General features: G+C 37.2%; 3 protein-coding genes across 12 annotated transcripts; all 3 read right to left on the bottom strand.

The window, feature by feature from the left end:
* Positions 1 to 167: 167 nt before the first annotated feature.
* On the bottom strand, positions 168 to 1,739 carry LOC129301435 (glyceraldehyde-3-phosphate dehydrogenase GAPA1, chloroplastic-like). Its single transcript, XM_054939996.1, has 4 exons — positions 1,595 to 1,739; positions 1,058 to 1,173; positions 273 to 578; positions 168 to 197 (listed from the first exon to the last, which is right to left on the bottom strand). The coding sequence occupies exons 1-4, from the start codon at positions 1,737 to 1,739 to the stop codon at positions 183 to 185; spliced, it is 582 nt and encodes a 193-aa protein (XP_054795971.1). The 3' UTR covers positions 168 to 182.
* Positions 1,740 to 3,815: 2,076 nt separating this feature from the next.
* On the bottom strand, positions 3,816 to 11,720 carry LOC129301434 (WD repeat-containing protein LWD1). Of its 9 annotated transcripts, none has more exons than XM_054939994.1 (8): positions 10,453 to 11,720; positions 10,182 to 10,350; positions 8,999 to 9,071; positions 5,620 to 5,668; positions 5,259 to 5,517; positions 4,956 to 5,170; positions 4,528 to 4,686; positions 3,816 to 4,397 (listed from the first exon to the last, which is right to left on the bottom strand). In XM_054939994.1, exons 1-2 carry the CDS (start codon positions 11,497 to 11,499, stop codon positions 10,300 to 10,302), a joined length of 1,098 nt encoding a protein of 365 aa, XP_054795969.1. In that variant the 5' UTR covers positions 11,500 to 11,720; the 3' UTR covers positions 3,816 to 4,397; positions 4,528 to 4,686; positions 4,956 to 5,170; positions 5,259 to 5,517; positions 5,620 to 5,668; positions 8,999 to 9,071; positions 10,182 to 10,299. The 9 variants fall into 9 exon arrangements, with proteins under 9 accessions (XP_054795969.1, XP_054795966.1, XP_054795964.1 ...); XM_054939991.1 differs by having other exon boundaries at positions 8,999 to 9,100; XM_054939989.1 differs by having other exon boundaries at positions 8,999 to 9,100; positions 9,957 to 10,350.
* Positions 11,721 to 12,906: 1,186 nt separating this feature from the next.
* LOC129301433 (eukaryotic peptide chain release factor subunit 1-3-like) lies at positions 12,907 to 17,035 on the bottom strand. 2 transcript variants are annotated; one of them, XM_054939984.1, is made up of 3 exons: positions 16,859 to 17,035; positions 13,286 to 14,542; positions 12,907 to 13,190 (listed from the first exon to the last, which is right to left on the bottom strand). In XM_054939984.1, the coding sequence occupies exons 2-3, from the start codon at positions 14,517 to 14,519 to the stop codon at positions 13,099 to 13,101; spliced, it is 1,326 nt and encodes a 441-aa protein (XP_054795959.1). In that variant the 5' UTR covers positions 14,520 to 14,542; positions 16,859 to 17,035; the 3' UTR covers positions 12,907 to 13,098. The 2 variants fall into 2 exon arrangements, with proteins under 2 accessions (XP_054795959.1, XP_054795960.1); XM_054939985.1 differs by having other exon boundaries at positions 12,907 to 14,542; positions 16,859 to 17,034.
* Positions 17,036 to 21,992: the final 4,957 nt, after the last annotated feature.

Here is a 21,992-nt window from a genome sequence, read left to right on the forward strand (position 1 = left end):
GCAAGAAGCGTGCTGATGATGGGCTCGTCGGGACTGTAAGCGTCTTCGTTGACGCCAACGACGTAGGTAGGAATGTCACACCTTTGCCTGGTGCTGTAATGAGCACCTTCTTGGCTCCTGCCTGAATGTGCCTCCCGGCTCCTTCTCTGTCCACGAACACCCCTGTTCCTTCTATCACCAAGTCAATCCCCAGTTCCCTGCATCATGCATGAGAGGTTATTATATGATCGAGGGAGGGATGGAAGAGAGAGGTGGATGCATGTGATTATTACTTCCAGGGAGGTTGACGGGGTTGCGGTCGGAGACGACCTGGATGATCTTTCCGTCCACTGAGATGGCCCTGTCGCCGCCGCGGGCTTGACGTCGGCCTCGAAGATTCCGAGGGTGGAGTCGTACTTGAGGAGGTGAGAGGCCTGCTTGACACCTCCGGTGTCGTTGATGGCGATGACGTCAAGAGGAGAGTCCTTTCGACCGTGCCAGCATCTCAAGAAGTTCCTTCCGATCCTACCAAACCCGTTAATGGCTACCTTTAGTTTTGCTTCCGCCACTCCTTTCCTGTACCCTCCGCTGCTTTTAACCTTCACACATCACATTTCTTCTTAGTTCTTACCCACTAAACGTTCAAACCCCATTCATTTTTGTTCACTTCTGCTAGTTCAGTTTATACATAACTACCGTTTCCAATAGTTTCAATTCATCTAGTTTAACTTTCCTTTTGCTGTTCTGGGAACAGAGCAATATGTATGTGCAAAGATATCTATGATCATGTACTACATACAGCGCGAGTTCTCGGGGCAGACTTATGTACAATACATTACCGTGATGTAAACATTAGACTACCCTTTATTATCAGTGTATCAAGTAGCCTTGTTCTTGTGGTAGAATTTAAAACAATAAGGAAACGAGAGTACAGACAAGCGTATGTGCCTCCCTTAATATTTTATTATATTAGTTTGGACTTTGGAGTTATACATTATCCGTAAGACATTCCTGGATCCTCAGAGAGGTCAATAAGTACTGAGGGTAAAGTGGGTATTGGGGGCATGCGAGAACTTACTGCAGAGGTCTGGAAGGCAACGACTGAATGGAAGTCGTCGGAGGATTTCTTAGACAAGGGAAGGTAGCCCGATGAGCTGCGGAGGCCGGAGAATTCGGAGAAGCTCTTTCCTTTCCCTGCATCAAGGTATCAACATCGATCATAAACAGACAACTTCAGTTTCAGCAAATAACAGTGTGGCTGCCAACATTAACGTGCCTTGTTTTACAGTGTTTCACAATGTTTATGCCTACGAAACAGGAAGATAAAAGCAGAGGATTCAAAAGAAATAACAAGGCATGGAACCTGGAGAGCTGGTTGGGCTACGGAGAGAGGGCCGAAGCCATGATCATCACCCAGAGAGCGGAAAAATGTGAAGTGAATGCTCGGAAGCAGCTGGGGTGGCACTAATGTGGAGAGAAATCAGCACCAAAGAGTGAATATTTTCAGTTCAATGTAATGCGTGATTAATTTTAATAAGCGTCGGAGAGGAGGAAGATGAGTGGCTGAGGCTCGTGAAGGCAGAGTGAGGATGAGATTCTGGATAGCCTCTTCTACAATGAATGGCTGTGGTTGGTGCTTCCTTCTCGTGCCTGTGACTCCAATCATCTGTGGCTCTCCTATTTTGCTGATACCTGCCCATTGGTTGGGCCTGAGCCTTGAATCCTAACTGGCCCACCTTGTTTTTTCCTCCTCTCTCCATCAATCAAAAATATCTCGACACTTGGGGGCCATTATTTACTTGGGTTCATGCGTTGCTCACAACATACGGTTCTTCTTCATGCAAACCATCCGTCCATTAATATTTGAAGATTTTGAAGTTAGGTCTTTGTGGTCAATCGAAATTGTGGTTATATCACTCTTTTGTATCACCATGGCGTTGCAAAGAAATAGATAGGCGCAAAAGATGAATGGGTCTGACCTATCCTGCTGGTTGTTAACCCCTCTAAACCTGTTTCTTTTGATGTGATTCAACTTCCAACGTGATGGCCCGTAGGCTATTAGCTACAATAACAAAGCATTTGTCAAGTAAAATACATCTACCCTATTTGTAATGTCATTCCGCAGCCGCATTGATTTGATTCAAAATGCCCAATCTGAGGCGTTGATGGCATTTCCAAGTTCAATTATACGTTCTTACGGCTTAACAAATAAATAAATGACAACCATTTTAACAGAACGATGGAAGTGGACTGCCCCTTTGCTCACGTGTACGGCCCTCAATCAATTCCACAATGTACAAGTGGTGTATGTATGCGTTTCACAGGAGAGAGGTGATTCGAAGATGAAATATAATTCAACATGCAATCTACAAAGGTAGGAATTATAGGTAAATGGGTGCTTTGAATACTCGAGCTAACCGAATATCGAGTCCTTGTTGGCATGACGAAAGCGTTCAATCAAACATAAACAAATAGAGCAGAGCAAAAGAGCCCTCCAAAGATTGCCTTTGTTCTTAAAGTTTTTCAGACGTTTTCCTTTTTAGGGCCAACGACGCATATTCGGAGCTTGAGAAGCAAGCTTTTCTAAATCAATTAATTATGATAAGTTTTAAAAAAACTACCTAAATCTCAAGGTCAAACACCGACCACCTTTTTTATTTGCAACTAGCAATCACTCCCCCGTGCAATGCACTGGAGCGATCACAAATAGTATTTAATGTCTAATGCATTTAACTCACATTTAATTCTAAACTTGTGTGTGACAACTTATGAATTAATTCAAATGAAAACTAATGGTTGAAAAATAGCACATAGATACGTGAATATTCAAAAATTGATGTAACACTACCAAACTATAACAATGCAAAGTAAATTAATTTAAGAAAAACTAAAATCAATTGGTGCCAATTACAAATTTTTGAATATCTCATGGTAAACTGCATTTGTTGTAGTTTTACAAATGTTATTATGGTCATGTAAAAGTATTTTCAATCCATTAACTGATTTCACTCTTGATAATGTAACATAAAGTTGGTTTTGAGTGAAAACTGACTTTGAAAGGTACAATCCAACATAGTTTAAATATTGATTTTGACTCTTGATAATAGTCATTGCAAAGGATAATATAATAGAGAATTGTCTTCTTTACATGTAAAATGACCATCTACTCTTTGAAGGATTTATGTCTATTCTATAAATTAACATCTAATTAGGCTTTAATCTATTTAATGTTATAGCTTCAATAACTATTTGCCAAGTCTTGTGATTCTAAAATGAGTTTCATTGTATAGACCTGCTACTTGATCAATGTTTTTAAAAAATATTATTGGTGCACCAACTTTCAACACAAGTTTGTATAAAGACAGGCTAGAGCTATTTATTGTATTTAAAAACTTTATATTGTAGAAATTTTTAAATACATCAATATCTTGTGTTGATTTGCAAATAGATTTTGAATTATAGTATTCAATACAATCTCTTGATAGTAATAAACACATGTAATTAACCTTACTTCTCCTTCCATCCTTTCTGACCTGAGCCCTTCAAAAATTTTACTTTTACGATCCTCATTGACAAAACCCCACAGCCACGGTTGAAATTGTTGAGCAGATATATCCACACAGTTGAACATTGCACATGATTATGATGGTCCCTTCACCATCCTCATTTTTTTTTAATATAAATTAGTGGTCAGTGGAGTTTATGGAATGATAAATCTCGCAGTCGTTTGCAATATTAGCCACCAATTCTAAGGCATGATGAAGGTTAAATTTTGTCGTATAATTCACATTAGATTGCCTCAAGAAACTCGCCCCACAAAAAGAAAAGGCAGTGAGTAACAAACAAGCAGAGCATTCCTATTAATGTTTAAGGTCATAGTAAAACCAACTTTCTACTTCTGCAGCAAAAACAATGTTACGAGTGCTGAGTGCTACAAGTGCTGAACAGTAAACTTAAAGTACTTCTGAAGTTACAACTAACAATATGTAGCGAATTGCACAAAGGAAAGGTTGAGGGGGAAAAACTTGTGAATATCTGAAGGTTAAGCTTTGGTCAGAGCTGTCCCAAAATGATTTTTCGTTGGAACAAAATAAGAGAAGGTGCATGCAAATACTTTATAATATTGAAAAGCAAATGTACACATTATGTTCAGCACTGTTCCTCTGTTTTTCTGCTGCGCATAAATAGGGTGGCCACTGCAAGAGGTAGACTACCCCAGAAAGCTTCCTAATTTTACATTTCCTGCCTCCCTTTGGGGCCCTCCTGGACCCTTACTGATCAGGAACATAGCAAAGGAAGTAGACTTAAAGTTGCTGATCCTCTCTCTTTAAACTCATCTACTTACTTCAGTTTCTCTTTATTTTTTCTTTGTTCCACTTTGTACCCTCACTTGAACGCCAGAACATACGAGCTTAAACCTGTTTGCATTTGAAATTATTTCAGAAGATTGAATTGAAGGGGTCAACTAACTGCTGCGAATGATGCAAGAAAAAAGTAAAGAGGGCGTTAGGAAGGATTGAAGGTAAATATTGGATAACTACTTATTACATGTCTTCTGGCTCTTTAGGTGCTGAGTGTTGTGATTCACATTGTTAGGTTTTCTGAAGATGGATATAGACCCTTTGCAGCCCAGGGTAACCGTGTTAGGCAACGGGAATCCGCAAATCTTGACAAAAGGCTTTTAAAAGTTGGAAAGCATGCAGAACTCTGCAGATACGAGGAATTTGAAGATGAAAAGAAAGGAGCAGGACTTGCAGCCACAATGAAAGAGACAGAAAAACAGAACAATGGGCGTCAAGAAGAAAAGCATCTCGATACAGGCAACATTAAAATAGAGAAAACTAAGGAAATCAAAGAAGGAGGAAGCAGAGGCAAGAACCAAGATCCAAGAAAGCAAAACAAGGATTCAGAATCTAACATGACTGCAAATACTTTCACTCTCCCTCAAGATATGAAGAAGGAAAACCCCCCTATACCTCGTCCTGAAGTGGATTTCACTGTTCAGCCACAAGTTGATTTCATGGTTCATCCAAGTATGCACCCACATAGTAACATCAAAATTCACCCTCAGTACTGTAACATTGCCCAGCCTTGCGAAGTAGCACTCCCTTGTTATCCAATACCTTCATATCCAGATCCTCCCGAAGAGGAATATTACCATTTTGACAAGTCAAGCTTTCAACCACCATTCCTGAGACCAACAGAACGAGTAGGAGACTATTTCAGTGATAAGAACACCATGGGATGCCATGTGATATGAGAACTTCGGCCTAACTTACATGCAGCATAAAATAGAAGTGAGATCCGATGATTCTTCTTTCAGGAGATTTGTTTGATCATTTTTGTAGTGCATGCGATAAATTTTGGCCCTCCCCATCTAGAAGGGCAAGCAGCCGCCAATGAGATCTTCTTCTTCCATTTGTTCACCACAAATTTGATCTTTGATAAATGACAGTTCATTCATCAGAATTGATTCACCGACATAAGTGGATCCCCTTTACTGCTAACTTAGTTCCCACTCACGACCCATGTAACAAGCTACACCAAGTAAGAAGTATAGAACGATTAGTTCATAAGGACTGCCATTGTATAACCATTCATCAACGAATGCAGCTTCCCATATCGGGTAAAAGTGCAAACCTTGCGTTCTTGTTCTGACTCCCAGGTCCTGATTCAGACACACGTCTAGCTGCACAAAAAACGGCGACGACTATGAGTTAGATGGACCAGAATGGTGGAACGTGAAAGCATCATCTGGCAATATTGTGTCACCCAGAAGATACTGTCACGGACGTCCTCTGAAGCGAATTAAAGCTATGCATGATTTGTCACCCAAAACTCCGCCTATGTTTATAGCCGGTCCCAAGCCCGGGTAAAGGAGGAGGGTTGTGTTAGGCCATCAACAGCCAATGTAAAAATTTGTTGAATCTATCATGAACATGGACAATAGACGTTATAATGTTAATGCTAGGTCGTTGCCCGTAAGTAACGCGCTGCATGGCTCGAGTACAGTGATAAGTGAGTTAGAGCCGCTGCATCGGCGCCCGGATGTAGTGTTAAATGAGCAAGGGCTACCGCGTCATTCTGGACGCACGCGGCTAAAGAAGTTAGTCCATAAGAGCAAAATTAGATTTGGTACTTGGAATGTTGGGACATTAAATTGTAAATCTGTAGAGGTTGTAGGGGTTATGATTCAAAGGGAAATCAATATCCTTTGCTTGCAAGAAACAAAATGGCGTGGAGAAGAAGCTAAGGATATTCAAGGTTTCAAACTTTGGTATACAGGAAAAGTAAGTGCACGCAATGGAGTAGGCATCATTATAGATAAGGAGTGGAAGAAGAACGTTGTAGAAGTTAGCAGAATTGGAGACAGAATTATTTCTTTAAAAATGATAATTGGACGTGAGACTGTTAATATTGTTAGCGCTTATGCGCCGCAAGTCGGGACAGAAGCCAGTCTTAAGGAATTATTTTGGGAGGATCTGGAGGGGTTGATTCGACACATACCACAGAGTGAAAAGATTTTTATTGGAGGAGACTTTAATGGGCATGTCGGGAGGGAAGCTGGTCAGTATGCGAGGGTGCATGGTGGTTTTGGTTTTGGAGAGCTAAACAATGAAGGGCAAACTCTTCTTGATTTCTCATTGGCGTATGATTTTAAGATTGCCAACACTTGTTTCAAGAAGAGAGATGAGCATCTCATCACCTACAAAAGTGGAGCCTCAAGGTCGCAGATTGATTTTCTTTTGGTTAGGAACACAGATAGAAAACTTTGTAAAAATTGTAAGGTGATCCCTGGAGATGCTGTAACGACACAACATAGGGTCCTAGTCCTTGATGTGTGTATTATGAGTAAAATCCAAAAACGTCGACAAGTAGTAACACCAAGGATTAGGTGGTGGCAATTAAAAGGTGAGAAGCAAGATATTTTCAAGCGAAATCTTTTGGATAAAGGAATTTGGGATTCTCAGGGAAGTGCTAACATCATATGGGAGGATATGGCTAAAAAGATACGGGAGGTTGCAAAAGTAGTTTTGGGAGAATCGAAAGGTTCTGGTCCGAGAGATAAGGAGTCTTGGTGGTGGAATAATAGTGTACAGGACAAAATCAAGTATAAGAAGAACTGTTTTAAAGCCATACATTTGTGTAACAATGAGGAAAATTGGGAGAGGTACCGTATGGCTAAGAAGGAAACTAAGAGAGCTGTGGGTGAAGCTCGTTCTAAAGCTTTTGAAGAATTTTATAAGAACCTTGAGACGAAGGAAGGAGAGCAAAATATTTATAAGATTGCCAAGAGTAGGGAAAGAAAATCAAGAGATCTAGAACAGGTAAGGTGTATTAAGGATGAAGAGGGAAGAATTTTAGTTACAGATGATGAAATTAAAAATAGATGGGAGACTTATTTTTTAAACTTTTCAATGATGGAGAGGATTCATCTAGTAACTTGGAGGATTTAGTAACTGGTGAAGGAGAACAAAATTTGTCATTCTATCGAAAAATACGTGATAAGGAGGTAAAGGAAGCTCTTAAGAAAATGGCAAATGGTAGAGCTAACGGACCTGATTGTATATCTATCGAAGCGTGGAAATGTTTAGGTGAAGAAGGGGTGAGATGGTTAACTAAGTTATTTAATGTGATTTTACGGTCCAAGAAAATGCCTGATGAGTGGAGGAGAAGTACATTAATTCCTATTTATAAAAATAAAGGAGATATTCAGAATTGTACTAACTATAGAGGGATTAAACTCATGAGCCACACAATGAAATTGTGGGAGAAAGTAATTGAGCACAGGTTGAGATTGGAGACAAGTATTTCTGAGAATCAATTTGGTTTTATGCCAGGTAGATCAACTACAGAGGCGATTTATCTACTAAGGGGATTAATGAAAAAGTATCGTTGTAAAGATAAAGATCTACACATGATTTTTATTGATTTGGAAAAAGCTTATGACCGTATACCAAGAGAAGTGCTTTGGAAAGCGTTGGAAAAAAAGGGAGTACGGATTGCTTATATTAAAGCCATACAAGATATGTATGAGGGGGTAAAAACTAGTATAAGAACGCCTAGTGGTCAAACAAAGGATTTTCCTATAAAGATTGGGCTACATCAGGGATCATCTCTGAGTCCTTATTTGTTCAACTTGATTTTAAATGTTTTGACGGAACATATTCAAGAGGAAATCCCGAAATGTATGCTCTTCGCGGATGATATAGTTCTTATAGCAGAGACAAGAGAAGAGGTTAATTGCAAACTTGAGTTATGGAGGAGGACATTGGAGTCGAAAGGTTTTCGTCTGAGTAGAAGTAAGACGGAATATTTATATTGTAAATTTGATAAAGGACTATTCGAAAATAATTTGGAAGTGAAATTGGGAGATCAAATTATACCTCAAGTGGAAAAGTTTAGATATTTGGGAGCCATTATCCAAAATGATGGCGAAATCAGTGGAGATATTTCACATAGAATTCAAGCTGGGTGGTTTAATTGGAGAAAAGCTAAAGGAGTTATTTGTGACCGTAAGGTGCCTAATAAACTTAAAGGAAAGTTTTATCGTACTGCTATCAGACCGGCAATGTTATATAGTAGTGAATGCTGGGCTCTAACGGGACAGCAAGAGCATAAAGTTGGAGTAGCAGAGATGAGAATGTTACGATGGATGTGCGGACATACACGTAAAGATAAAATTCGAAATGAGCACATACGTGAAAAAGTGAGGGTGGCACCTATTGAGGAAAAAATGGTAGAAAATCGGTTGAGATGGTTTGGGCATGTACAAAGAAGACCAAGGGAGGCACCAGTGAGAAGAGTGGAACATATAACTTTGAGTCCGATTAAGAGAGGTAGAGGAAGGCCTAAGAGAACACTCTTGGAAGTTGTTGAACGTGATCTCTTAATTAATAATATTTCTAAAAGCTTAATAAATGATAGAGCACAATGGCGTCTTGCAATCCATGTAGCCGACCCCACCTAGTGGGATAAAGGCTTGTTGTTGTTGTTTGTTGTTGTTATGATTTGTCACCCAAGCATCCCAATCAAGGACGTCATTTGCCAACATGACTAGACTGCCTCCATAAAATCCGGAGAAGTACACTCTGGATGTAGGTTCCTTGTAAGTACTAGACTGGGCAAAATAACAAAATCATCAACATCTAATTATTTATACAAGACCATATTTATACGCTTCATACTCACCCTTTTTTACTATGGAATGCTACGTTGCTGGCTTAAAGGCTGGACGCACCTTTTAATCAGTAATAATTGAACAATCATTGCCAACGTAATATGCTTTGGATTTGATGCTTAATTTACCAATTATATTGTTACTTCTTCATTTATTATTCGTCTCAATCTCTGAGTGAAATGGAAATAGAGACACATGGAACCAGGAAACAAACAGATTTTTATCAGATCTCAGGTTGAAAATTCACGACCGCTGCCCATCTTCTAATGCTTTTTCTCTCTACTTTTGAAGATAAATAGTATAACAGACCATTCTGTCTCATACTCGGTCTATTGCAAGTTTCGTTTATCACGGTGCGCCTAGATAGATCGCAAGACAAGGCTCCCCACGACGAAGAGCATGATTTAAGAGAAAAGAGACTTTCTACAAGTAGGTGAGGTTAGCCAAACTCATGATTATCTCACTGAATAGTAATACTTTCCACCATATTCATTCTCATTGAAGCTAGAAAAAAAAAAGTTATACAACTGGCACCAAACAAAATGTCCAAGAGAGGGAAAAAAATTGGAGTGGTTTCCAATGACCAAATTTAATTTACTGATGCCAAAAAGGTGAAGACCGTCGTATAGGACAACCACATACCTAGTGAAAGAACCTTGCACATTTTAAAAGCAACGTTTGATAACGTAAATATCATAGCGGAAATCATACGTAGATCAAAAGGGAAAACATGGATCTTTTACTATCAATACACCGCGAAGCCTACTTTGCTCTTCGTTTAAATTCCAAATCGTACCTTCACAGTAAACAATCCTCAGTGATTTCCCTGTCAGTAGTATCAAATGGTCTTTCCCTCAAAAATTGAACCCGGGTACATCCATGTATGTGATTGTGCATGAATCATTTCATTTCTAAAACCATCATTTGCATTGCACTAATTCTTTCGAGTTAGCAGGTTTAATGGGCAAAACAAACAAGGGAAGGCCAGTAGCCTGAAGGCACTAGCATAAAAGTCACTGACCTGAAGAAAAAATGATCAAAATTTCGAACAAGAGAGTTGGGGGACCTAAATGATAACGGACATGATGATTCACACTCCATGCAATTGCCAGAACAGCGGAGACAAAACGTCATCAGTATCATCCAAATAGGGCAGGAGCATGTTTACAAGAGGAAGTAAAACTATAAACCTGAAATCCACCATGCATGTTCAGTGGCAGAAGCCAGATACCATGTCCAGCACTTTTACTTTGTGTAACAATTAGGTGAACGAAAATACCAATCCTTTATACCCTAAGAATCTGAAGCTTGGTGGAAAAAGCAATCGCAACCCAGTCAGGCTGAGATGAAGACCATTGAAGCTGCTCAATCTCCGCCCCAGCGGTGTATGCAAGAATAGGATCCAACCCGCCTTCCATTGGCTGGCCCATTGAGGAAAGATCCCATATCAGAGCCTGAGAGTCATCCCCTGCAGTGCAGATATGGCAAGAACTGTGAGGAGCCCAAGCAATGGCATTCACGCTGGCTTGATGCCTCTGCAACTCAACCACAGGAAGCGTCGGGAAACGAATGTCGAGGACGACAACCTTGGCACTGTCCATGATGATGGTGGCCATGTACCTTGGGTCCTGCTTGTTCCAGCCGAGTCGAACCAAGGGGGTATCCGGCTCCGAGCTCTCATAGATGATAGTCGAATGTTCTTTGTCCCGCAAGTCGAAAACCCTAACGGAGCCGTCGGCAGAGACGGAGGCGAAGACACCCACACCACCCCAAGCGATGTCGTAAACCTCCTTGTCGTGAGCGATAAGCTGCGTGTCCACCGTCTCCTTCTCAATATCCCAGATGGTACAGGTGGTGTCAATGCTAGAAGTGCCGATTCGCTTAGGCTCCACCTCGTTCCAATCGAAAGAGGTGAGAGGTTCACAGTAATCGCTGTTCTTGTTCCCATTAAGGAAGCTCTTGAGCTCCACCCGCGGCGTCGGGTTTTCTTCCGGGTCGGACAGGCGCCAGATTCGGAGAAAGTCGCTAGAGGTGGCGAGGAGGTCCGGCCTCTGGCACTCCTTATCAGGAATGAATATGGCTTTGGTGGGAGGGTAAGGGTGCTCGAAGGAGAGGTTAGGGTCGGATCGAATCTCCCCGTTAGTGTCGTCAAGCTGAACAATTTCGACCCTGTTGGGGTACTGCTCCAACAAGCTGGCTATGGCCAAGCGGTACTTCTTATCGCGACGGACACTCCAGTTCATGGCGTAGATGTGCCATGGTGCTTCGTAGGTGTAGATCTCCGACCGCTTCTGCTGCTCGTCCAATCCGTCTTGGGTCGGGTCATTGCTGGACCCCATGTATGTATGGTCGTCCAAGCTCACTTTCTTCGATAGTACGGATATTTTTCCAGAACCGAGTAAGGGGTTTATGCGATAAGGAATAGGGAATTTTGAAGCTGGTGCAGCAGCCAAAGTAAGCAGCGTGAATTGAAAAGGTTCGGAAGTGGAAGTAGAAGGAAGGAAGCAGCTTGTGGTGATGTGATCTATTATGAGAGAAGAAAATGGGGAAACGAAGGCTTAAATCCAAATGTCGCAGCGCAATCCTTAGACCCAAATAAGAAAGACTTCGACTTGGAGGGCCCCGATCGTGTCAACCTCTCGAACGATAGCGACAGGAAAATGAGACGTTTCATGGAAGAGATCTAGACCGTCCATCTATTTATGTCCGTATATTGCTTGCTCAGGAAGAATTTTTTCTTGGTTTATTTTTTGAAATATATTAACCATCGCTATATTTTGATTTGATATATGATTTGTCCAAAATTATCAGCATTAAATACAACGGCTGACCATCGTTTCAAAAGCATCAAACGACAGTGAGTGATCGAATGAATGAATCTGACGGCCAAAAACTTGATAATTTGGAGCTGAAAACCGACGTGAAGGGGTGAGACTGAACCTCAAATAATTCCTTTCCCGCCTCCTCGTACGGCAGTTTCACGTAAGCATGCTTGTTTTATGTCATTGGCGTTTATAACCTAAACTGTTAAATTACCTGATGATGTTAATCTGGCTTAACTGTGAGGTCAAAAAAAACAAATCTGGCTTGATTCCCAAATCTGTTGTTAAAACCTTGGTGGCCCAAAAAAGAGCTGTTACGGATTGTAGGTGTGATTATACTGCGTCAGCAGAAGTTACTGACATCTAACATCTGACTTCAGCCTTGAAATTGAGGGTGCTTCCATATTGTGGCCTTTCAAAATTTATAGCCGGTGGTCATGCATTGAAAAAAATTTACATTTTTTGTTTCATCATGATTATATTATAATTATAATTATAATCCAACAACTGAAGGATTTGTTGGCGGCAATATAAGAAAGGATTGGTTCCCATTGTTACCTACCTTCATGGGTAGCCAGCCGGCAGCTGCACAGCAGAATGGAAGGGAAAATGTGGCGCTCAGAGAGCGGGAAACATGAACGATTTTTACCCAAAACGATACGTTCTACCGATTCCTTTATGGACATTAGAGAGTGAATGGTTGACCATACACTCTCTATCCCTTGCGCGAGGCCAGTTCTTTCAGTCTTCATCCACCTCCAACCTTCCTTTCCGCAGCAGGCATTTGGAGATGGGTTCTGGTGGTTGAAAAGACGGATTTCGAGCAACTAAAGATCATATCATTTTCCTAAACCAGAGAAATTTTTAAAAATAATATTATATGCCGCCATTTGCGTATCATATGGCGGTAAAAGCAATCGTTCGTACCTGTAATTTGAGCCGTGCCTCGTCTGTTTCTTTGGAGGAATCACCACATATCATGGTTTAGTTGTCATATTACATTGACTGACCAACCCACAAAAACAAGATGAAAACAAAACAAAACAAACATTTCTAGCAGAGGATATCCAAATTGACTTGCACATTTTCATGGATGAAACACAGAATAACTACATCTTAGCCATAAAATCCAAGTGATGGATGGGAATGTCGAGTCATAACAGCAATGATGCCCCATCCAATTGTCCATAGCCAAGTGAAGGAACGCTCTACAAAAGAGATGCTTAATCAGAATCCTCGTACACCTGCCCGTCATCAGAGAACTCATCAAATGATCGGATATCAAGCTGGTAGCGAAGGATACCTCCAATGCCACCAAACCCTCTGCAAAACTGCGATCCTTCTTGAGATTTATTGGTCACAAATTCCAGCGAGCAACCAAATCGTCTGTACTCGTTGGCAAACCACTCCAGCAATGGCATCTTGTCCTGCAGCTCCAACTCGGCAGCAGTGGCTGAATCCCGGAAATTGGTTTCATCAGCCTCTTGTTCCTTGTTTAAGTGCTTTACGACAATCTCACCAGTAGAATTATTTTTCAGTACAAGCCTATTGATATCCAAACTTTCCCATACTATAAGTGTCTCAATGGCACCCATCTCCAGAGCTTTCAATGTGTCATCAACCCCAAAGACATATTTACCAGTATCCTGGCTGATCTCCTCAAAGTATTTCCCTATCAACTTCTTTTCTTGAATGAACTTCACATTCGACAAAATCTCAGCAGATAACTCAATAGCTTGATTAAAACCATTCTCCCCACCATATGAAACATCAACCACATTTAATATTTTTGCTGCTAGACGAGGATCAAACATATCCGATTGGCTCAGCTCAGTCTTGAAGTCAGCTGAACCCGCAAGTATAAGTCCAGCAACATTAGGCTGACTAGTGGCAGGATTAATGAAAAACTGTGTGGCGAGTTCAGCAGTCTTTCTAACATAGTTGTGTCGTTTTTCCATGCGAAGACGAGCAAAACGCAAAGCAGACTGCCCTCCTCTACCATGTTTCTTTGGTAGATCAACAGTAAATTTATGAAGCACCTCACGCGTATTTCCACTTAACGTCCCAAAAAGGGTACCATTTCCGTCCATAACAATGAATCCAAATTTGTCATCAGATTCTAAAAGCTCATTTAAAGCTTCAGTGTGAAACTTGTTATCACAAAGGTAAAGTGACGCATTAATAGGCTTGAAAGGTTCAAAATCAATTGTCACCTTTTTTTCTTTGCCATCTTCAGTGACAACAGTTCCGGTATAAAGAACCAATCCATTTGGAGGAACCTTATTATATAACTTCAACCTCTGTTGTGCAGAAGTAATGGCTCCCAATACTGACTGTCGATTGACCCTGCTTTTGATGTTTGAAGCAGTTCCAAATTCATCTCCCAACATCTTAGTGACTCTGGATATTTGATCACGAGGAGGCATTATTAAAGAAATCATGCTGGTACCATTACCTCTTGCAGCTTCCAATGCTTTAATCAATTTCTTGATCTTCCATATCTCAATGTTCTTGTCTGATTCATGACTGTCAGCCATTGCAGGTGAAGTGGAAGACTAACCTACAACAATTACCACCAAAAAGGCATGGCAGCAGATTTAGGAAACATGAACCAATAAACAAGTAAAAGCACTATCAAATCACAGTTTTTAACTCATTCCCTTATGCTATGCAGATAACATCAATACAATAATGACGGACTATTATGTACACCTGTTTCTGCTACAAATGCATAGTGTGTAATGAAGGCAGGGAAAATCAAACAGCAGTAAATGAGTTGCTTGAAATGACGAATGAAAAAATTTGACACAGATCTTCCAATAATGATAGACTCAAAGGTAAGCCATGAGAAGTAAACAAGACTATAATTAGTAAGTTGGTAGTTTATACACCAAGACCCCCTAGTAAAAACTGGACTATGAGTGTGACCAAAACTATGCATTTCCTACATCATGCACTTAAGTTCCACCATGTGAAGTCTTTCCGTTTTCTTTTCTCGATATGGAGATCAAAGCATAATGGGAAACTACCAAAAAGTAATACAACTATGACTCTCAAAAGAACCTTTAAACTTCAACATCTAAAATTGATACAGATGCACAAGATGAGATTAAATTGAAGATACTTCAATGAAATATAAGCATTGTCTAAGCCATTTAGATGCTACAAGACATCAAGATATTAAGAGATACCCTCCAAAAGTTTATTCAGTCTAGTCTACATATCAGACCCTCCAATCTAGGGGTAAAAAAAAAAAAAAACGTATGCAGCCAGAAACCCCAATTCACACCCTTCTAAATTAGATAAGAGTAGGCTTCACATGCTTAGCAAGGAACAGTCTCATATTCACAATAGAAATATGATGATCAAATTACAAGCAGGGATGCAAATTGATACACTGAGGGCCGTGAATTTTCATACTTGTCTGCTGCAAATATTAGTTAAATCAAGAGTTTAATCACCACGTGGGCCACTGCCTGACCCAAAGATGACTTAATAGTTTAAACACATTTCAGTACTGTGTTGTGAACTGAAAAGATCAATAAAAAAATTAAACATATTGGCAAGTAAAAGAAATACAGAGGCCACGGTGCTCCGATACTAGTAAAACGTCATGCAGACTGCTGAAATCTGGAGATACTCAGAAACAACAAAACCTGTTACAACTTTTGTTTCATTCATGAAGAAAACACATGATGATCACAAAAAGGCTCACAGGCCTATGAATTTGTGAAAAAACACCATGCTTTCTAATATTTGGAATCTTGCCCACATTCTTTTGACAATGAAACTTCAGCGCTAAGGTCTCTCAGTTTTTGAGCAAGTTTATTAGCATAGCCACCCAGCAACATAACATTCACAGAACAAACATATATACACTTCATACGCAACATTGGAATTACAATACTTTCACCTGCAGTTGTTACATAGTTAGTGCAAACTACAACCAAGTTCGCTAGAAAAATAACATTTTGCAAGGGAAAAACCAAATTCAGGTGATAATACCATGATTTGGGGGCTTGTGTAAACAAATTGTTCTTCTCTTTCTCTTTTTATACATATTTTCTATGTGAACTTATTGGGGATACTATTTTATCACTTGGTGATTTGGCTCTATAATTGGGTAATATCAGCAAGCAGTAGCACGCTAAGTTGCCCAAATTTGACCGCAGATTATGAGTGAATATAATTGGTACATTACTGGAATAGCCAAAATGCCACATCTGTGACAACTCATGTATCAGCGTGGGAATTTCAAGGCTTAGTTTTTTCTAAACTAAATCAGGTTGCACATATAGCAGATTCATGAGTAGAACTTTTAATTAAATATTTCAAAGTAGACATAAAAATCAATTATAGATAATCGGGCAGCAAAGAAAGATATTTGATAAGTGAGTTGCATTTTTAGTGCAATCCTTCCCAATCTCATTTATTCTTTATATGTGTGCGCGCGCCGCGCGCGCAATAATTGTTAATTTTTCTCCGGTCCATCCTTTCTACCAGTTTGATAGTTGAAAGGTGATTTGCTATTAGAATCCCGCAAAACCAGTTCTCCAGTTACTGGTCATCGCAAGTTGACCAGGCTTTTACATCAGTCCAATTAAGACAGGAATAATCCAACCAGAAATCTCAAATACACATTATTTGGAACTGCAAACAGTGCTCAAACAAATCAAGGAAAGAAAGTGAAATAATAAACGACCCGAACCAAATTCTACTAGGCAAAAATTAATATCATGAAGGCAATCTACGAGAAAGAAATAGCCAAACAAATCAATTAGTCTTGGTTCAACATAGATCAGTACACCGAATGAATCTACCAGCATCCAGAGTTACAAGGCCAAAAAGTTTGATTCAGATTGTAAGGAATTTTCACCTCTCGGATGATGATGACTAGAAGGAAACTCTCTCGGCCCCCGATTTCCTCCCACCTAGGGTTTCCACTTACGTTTTCTCAAGCTGCAGGATTTCCCCCCTCTTGTCCTGTTCAAGAGCTTGCGGCCCCACCAACATGCTCCGCAGCTTTTTCCTTCTCGCACAGGAGAAATTCCTTTTTTGAAAAAAAAAAAAAAAGGCATATAAAAGAAAAGAAAAGATATCTTCCGCAGTTCCACCCTTCCACGGTCAACCACACTTGTTTCGGAATTTAATAAAACCAAAAAAAAATAACCATTGAATTGTTATAATTGTTATCTAAGTATAATTCAATTTATAATGTTTTGACTTACTTATAAATTAATTTTAATTTTATATTTTATAATTTAATTTTAAAATTTTAATCACTTAAATATTAATTCTTATATTTTAAAAAATAAAATTATAAAGATTAAAAATATTTTAAAATTTTAATATTTATAATATTTATAAAAAATTAAAGGGTTTAATAATTTAAAATATTAGTAATAAATTTTAAAAATTTTTAATATTTATAATTTTATTTTTTAAAATATAGGATCAATATTTAAGAGGTTTAAAATTTAGAGAGTAAATTGCAAGAGGTAAATTTAATAATTGATTTAAAATTAAGTAAAAATTTTAAAAAATTAAATTATAACAAGTCAAAGTTTCAAGATTAAACTAAAATTAAGTTAAATTATAAAAAATTATATGATTAATTTTTTCAAACCAACAATAGAGCAAGTCAAGCTAGTCAAATTAAAGCAAATATGCTCTCTTTCTTTCACCTTTTACGTAAAAAATAATGATAAAATTTTATTGAAAGATATAAATGATAATAAAATTTTTAAATGTTATAATTTTTTACAAATCTCTAGCTACCTTTTTGACATTAACAATTTTAAGTTAAATGCCTTAACTGACTCTTTTTAAAATAAAAAAATGATGGGTTTAAGTGTAAGTTGTACTTTTTTTTCAATTATTGTGCTTCACAAAATAAAATATGTAATTGTTGAATAAAAAGTTAGAAAAAAACATAACTTTTAGTCTCTATACTTACACGTGATTTGCTATTAGTCCTTACACTTATTTTCAGCAGTCTAAGTTCCTACAATTTTCTTCATCTACACTTTAAATCCCTACACTTTTAGAGAAGTGCTAACGTGGCACTAGCAGTGTTAGTTTTGCTAATATGAGTAATAACACAGTTATTTATATGGTGACGTGTTAGTTAGTTAGCTAGTGTATATTTTTTTTGGGAAAAAAGAAAGAAAGAAAAGATGCTGTGTACTTCATCTGGTCCTTACTATGAAACACTTTCAATCGTTTCATATATTTTAAAAAAATTTAATTTTTCTTGATATCATACAAAAATGTTATGTACTTTAATTTTTATCCTCCATGTTTACATAATGATACAATTATATTAAATACTTCACATTGATCAAGAAATGATAAAATTAAAAAGAGTATTTTAATTATTACAAATTTTTCTTATATTTCAGACTATTTTTTTTTCAAAATAAATCCTATAAATAGGACTCAAGGGAGTATTTTTTTTAATAATTAGAAAGTGAATAAAATTTGCCCTAGCTTCAAACTTAAATAATATCTTTATGTATATTAAAAATAATAAATCACCTCAAACTTGACTTTGGAACACAAAATAGCATGGAATTGCAATAATATTAAAAAATCGACACATGACATTTTCTCATAATCTTAAACCCTACTTTATTTATATATATAATTATTAAAAAATATCATCAGTTTTTTTTCTTTTTTTCCTAAGCGAAATACATATCAGCCACTAACTGATACGTTACTATATAATAACAGTGTTACTATCTATTTCAGATAATCAACACCGCTAATGCCACGTTAGCACCCTTCTAAAAGTGTAGAGATTTAAAATGCAAATGAAGAAAAATTGTAGACACTTAAAACACTAAAAATAAAGTGTAGGGACTAATAACAAATCACGTGCAAAGTGTGAGAACTAAAAATTATATTTTCCTTGAAAGTTATAATTGATTATTTTTTAGAGCTTGAACTTCAATGATAACAGAAATTTCACTTAAAAAATTATGATTTCTTATTAAATTCTTACGATTATATGATAAAATTTATGAATGGTTATTTTCATATAACCTGAACTTCAATAATAAAAGAATCTTCACTTGAAAAAATTATAATTTCTTAATCAATTTTGCGACTCACATAATCAAAATTATGATTACTTAAATAAAGTTGTGATTAAAACTAATTATTTTCAAAACTTGCTTATCAATCATTTTTATGTGAAAAATTATAATTTTTTGTTTAATTTTTGCAATAGTTGAAATTGAAAAATGAAGTCAGGCCTGTTATTTTTATTTCAAGCAAAGGGAAATTTAATTATTTAAATTAAAATTATTATGTAAAAAGGTACTTGAAGACTTTTGAGAAATTATAGCATTTTAAGGAATTTAATTGTCGCTTATATGTTTTGATGGATTTTTTTATCATTTTCCTTTTATAAAATCTCCTTGAATGTAACATTTATCATATTTATTATATACTACATATCATCATTGTCAAATAATAATAGTTATTTTTTAGAAATATCATAGACATGTTTTGCTTCTAGAAAAAAATTAGGATGGACACCCCAAATAAATTATATCAATCTAATTGTATTGGGCATAAAACATAATCTACACCAATAATATATATATATATATATATTATCTAGCTAATTGTGTTGGGCATGAGTTTGTGATGGTACAAACAACTTACCACCTTTTTCCTACTAGATTATAAAACAGTTTTATAGGTGATTTATATTTCAATATAAAGAATTTCAACAAGAACAATATTCCATCATGTCCTATTATTATACAGGATAAGAATTTCTTGGTTCAAAACATAACTTAAAGTTGTGTTGCTTTTTTTTTTCAAAATTATTCATGTTTAAATTCATTAAATATGAGAGATAATGTGATTCAAATTTGATCTTTTTCATATAAACATGTAAAATTAAAAGTTTATTTTCTCTACAAATAAGGATAATGACTAACTACATTTTATTAATTCGAGTAAGATATTTAAAAGTGCTTTATAATAGAAAACTAGAAAAAAGTATCATACAATCAAAGAATCAATTTAAATCCTCTAAAATTAAGAATCCATGGATTTCATGAACCTATCTTTTTAAAAAAGAGAAAAAAAAATTGTATATCCTATACAAGATAAAAATAAGCAAAAGATGCTAAAAAGACCTTTACATAAATTCATTAATCTCAAATTGAGAGGATATTTAAATATAGAATTAGAGTGTCCTTGGACTCTTGCATAATTTTCAAACGTGCAAAGACGTTAGTGGGTATGGAAAGGATCCCTTGTAAAAGTACCACCCAAGAAGATACGAGGTGCTCTGACAAAAAGAAAAAAAGGTAAGGGGAAAAAAAAGATGCAAGGTGCGATTAGTAATCATGTTGACAGTCAACTGGTTCCAAATCGATCAAAATTTTAGTTTGTTACTGATTATAATAATAACGAGACTTGTAAGGGCAAACTCTTTCAATGTGTTTTCCCATATCCAATCCTGCAGTTCGAAATAAATTGCGATATTCGTATTTCTACTCCATTGCATTGCTCTACAAATAAAACAACCTGAAATTATCACGGATCCATCAACTCGATTAATAATGAAGTACTACTTCTCAAGGGTCTGGGACATATAGAGCCATATATATGTAATGAGAATGTTATAATGAAGTATGAGAAAATGAGAATATGTGATAAATGTATAAATTATCATGAGTAGCGTGACTTGTTATAAATTTGCGGGCTAGCTCCATTCACTGAAAATGAATATCTATACAAACTTGCGTAATATATAAAGCACGAACAGTACCTTTATATCAACATAGATTATACACGACGTTAATAGCGTATTGGTGTTTTAGACTTTATCATATTACATAACATACGTAGTTAAACCATTGTGACTGAAGGAAAAATAAACAAGAGATCGGTTGAGGGTCATCACTCAAGAGTTGATAGCTGTGATTGAGATGGTCCAATTGTTCGCGCGTGTTTGAGAGAGAAGGGGAGAGGGAGAAGGGATTGGGTTAAAAAACAAAGGAGCTTCCAAATCTGATGAGATCGGGAAGTGAAAACTTAATCTGAGAAGTGTACTACCTTCACAACATGCTTGCATGGGATCTGAAAAAGAATTAAGGTGAGGGAAACAGAGGACGGCGCTGTGTCTCGTGAGAGGGAGACAAGCATTCTCTCAGACATCTATTTTATTCGCCGCCTCTCCAATCAGTAGTTACCATTTGCGTTCCCATTTTATTTGTCGCAGAACCTAAAACAACCTAAGTCATATTTTTTGACTTTCTGTCTTTAAACTGGTACAACCAACGCTCAGAGGATGACGTGTTCAGTTCAAAACTAAGGGGGAAATCTCTCGATCTCATGTTTTTCAGGGAGAAATATGAACGCTTTAATTTGTCTCAGCTGATGGACACGAATGCCATGTAATCATGTAATCAATTTAACATGATGACATGGATTTTTTTTTTTGGTAAAAAAACTGCCACAGTTTAATATATAATATATTCGCTACATGAGATTTTACTTTTTTAACCTGCGGGAAAAAGGTTTTTGTCTTTTAGCAGAAGAAATATACTTTTTGAAGAAAAATAATGTTTCATGATTCGTCATTTGCTCTTTCTATGTTTTTTCCCTTAAGAAAGTAAAGTATATTTAATATGAGACGATTATGCTTTGGAGGTATGAAAGGGAGAAATATGCTATCTGTACGCAGGAGGCGATTGATATGATGCACCGCAATTCATTCATTTCATGGTTTTATTATTTGTCCATATTATTTTTGTCTTGGCTTGTATTAAGGTGAAATGTCAAACATGGAAATAGTTGGTTACATTGTTTTTAGCAAAATATATTTCTACCAAATCTCTCTCCTGGAAATAAAAAATTCTTTGTAAAGAAAAATAATTTATTATCATTCTTCACTTGCTCTTTTATAATCCTCTTGGCGATAAGCCTAAAATTAATCGGTGTTAGCTTCCTCCTCCTGCTCCCTTCCCATCTTTCTCACTTTT

Source organism: Prosopis cineraria, unplaced genomic scaffold (assembly GCF_029017545.1).
Source record: "Prosopis cineraria cultivar Desert tree isolate PC_DT_omini unplaced genomic scaffold, ASM2901754v1 PC2112, whole genome shotgun sequence".
NCBI classification, from domain to species: Eukaryota; Viridiplantae; Streptophyta; class Magnoliopsida; order Fabales; family Fabaceae; genus Prosopis; species Prosopis cineraria.

Excerpts from the sequence above, each read along its gene's own strand:
- LOC129301435 (XM_054939996.1), bottom strand. The coding sequence starts at position 1,739 with ATGGAGAGAGGAGGAAAAAACAAGGTGGGCCAGTTAGGATTCAAGGCT. Across the intron at positions 1,174-1,594 it reads ACCAACCACAGCCATTCATT|GGAAAGGAAAGAGCTTCTCC; the intron begins GTAGAAGAGGCT and ends ACCTTGATGCAG. Across the intron at positions 579-1,057 it reads TTGCCTTCCAGACCTCTGCA|GTTAAAAGCAGCGGAGGGTA; the intron begins GTAAGTTCTCGC and ends TGATGTGTGAAG.
- LOC129301434 (XM_054939993.1), bottom strand. The coding sequence starts at position 11,499 with ATGGGGTCCAGCAATGACCCGACCCAAGACGGATTGGACGAGCAGCAG. Across the intron at positions 10,351-10,452 it reads CCAAGCTTCAGATTCTTAGG|GTTTATAGTTTTACTTCCTC; the intron begins GTATAAAGGATT and ends GGTGGATTTCAG.
- LOC129301433 (XM_054939984.1), bottom strand. The coding sequence starts at position 14,519 with ATGGCTGACAGTCATGAATCAGACAAGAACATTGAGATATGGAAGATC. Across the intron at positions 13,191-13,285 it reads AGGGTTTGGTGGCATTGGAG|AGCGTTCCTTCACTTGGCTA; the intron begins GTATCCTTCGCT and ends TCTCTTTTGTAG.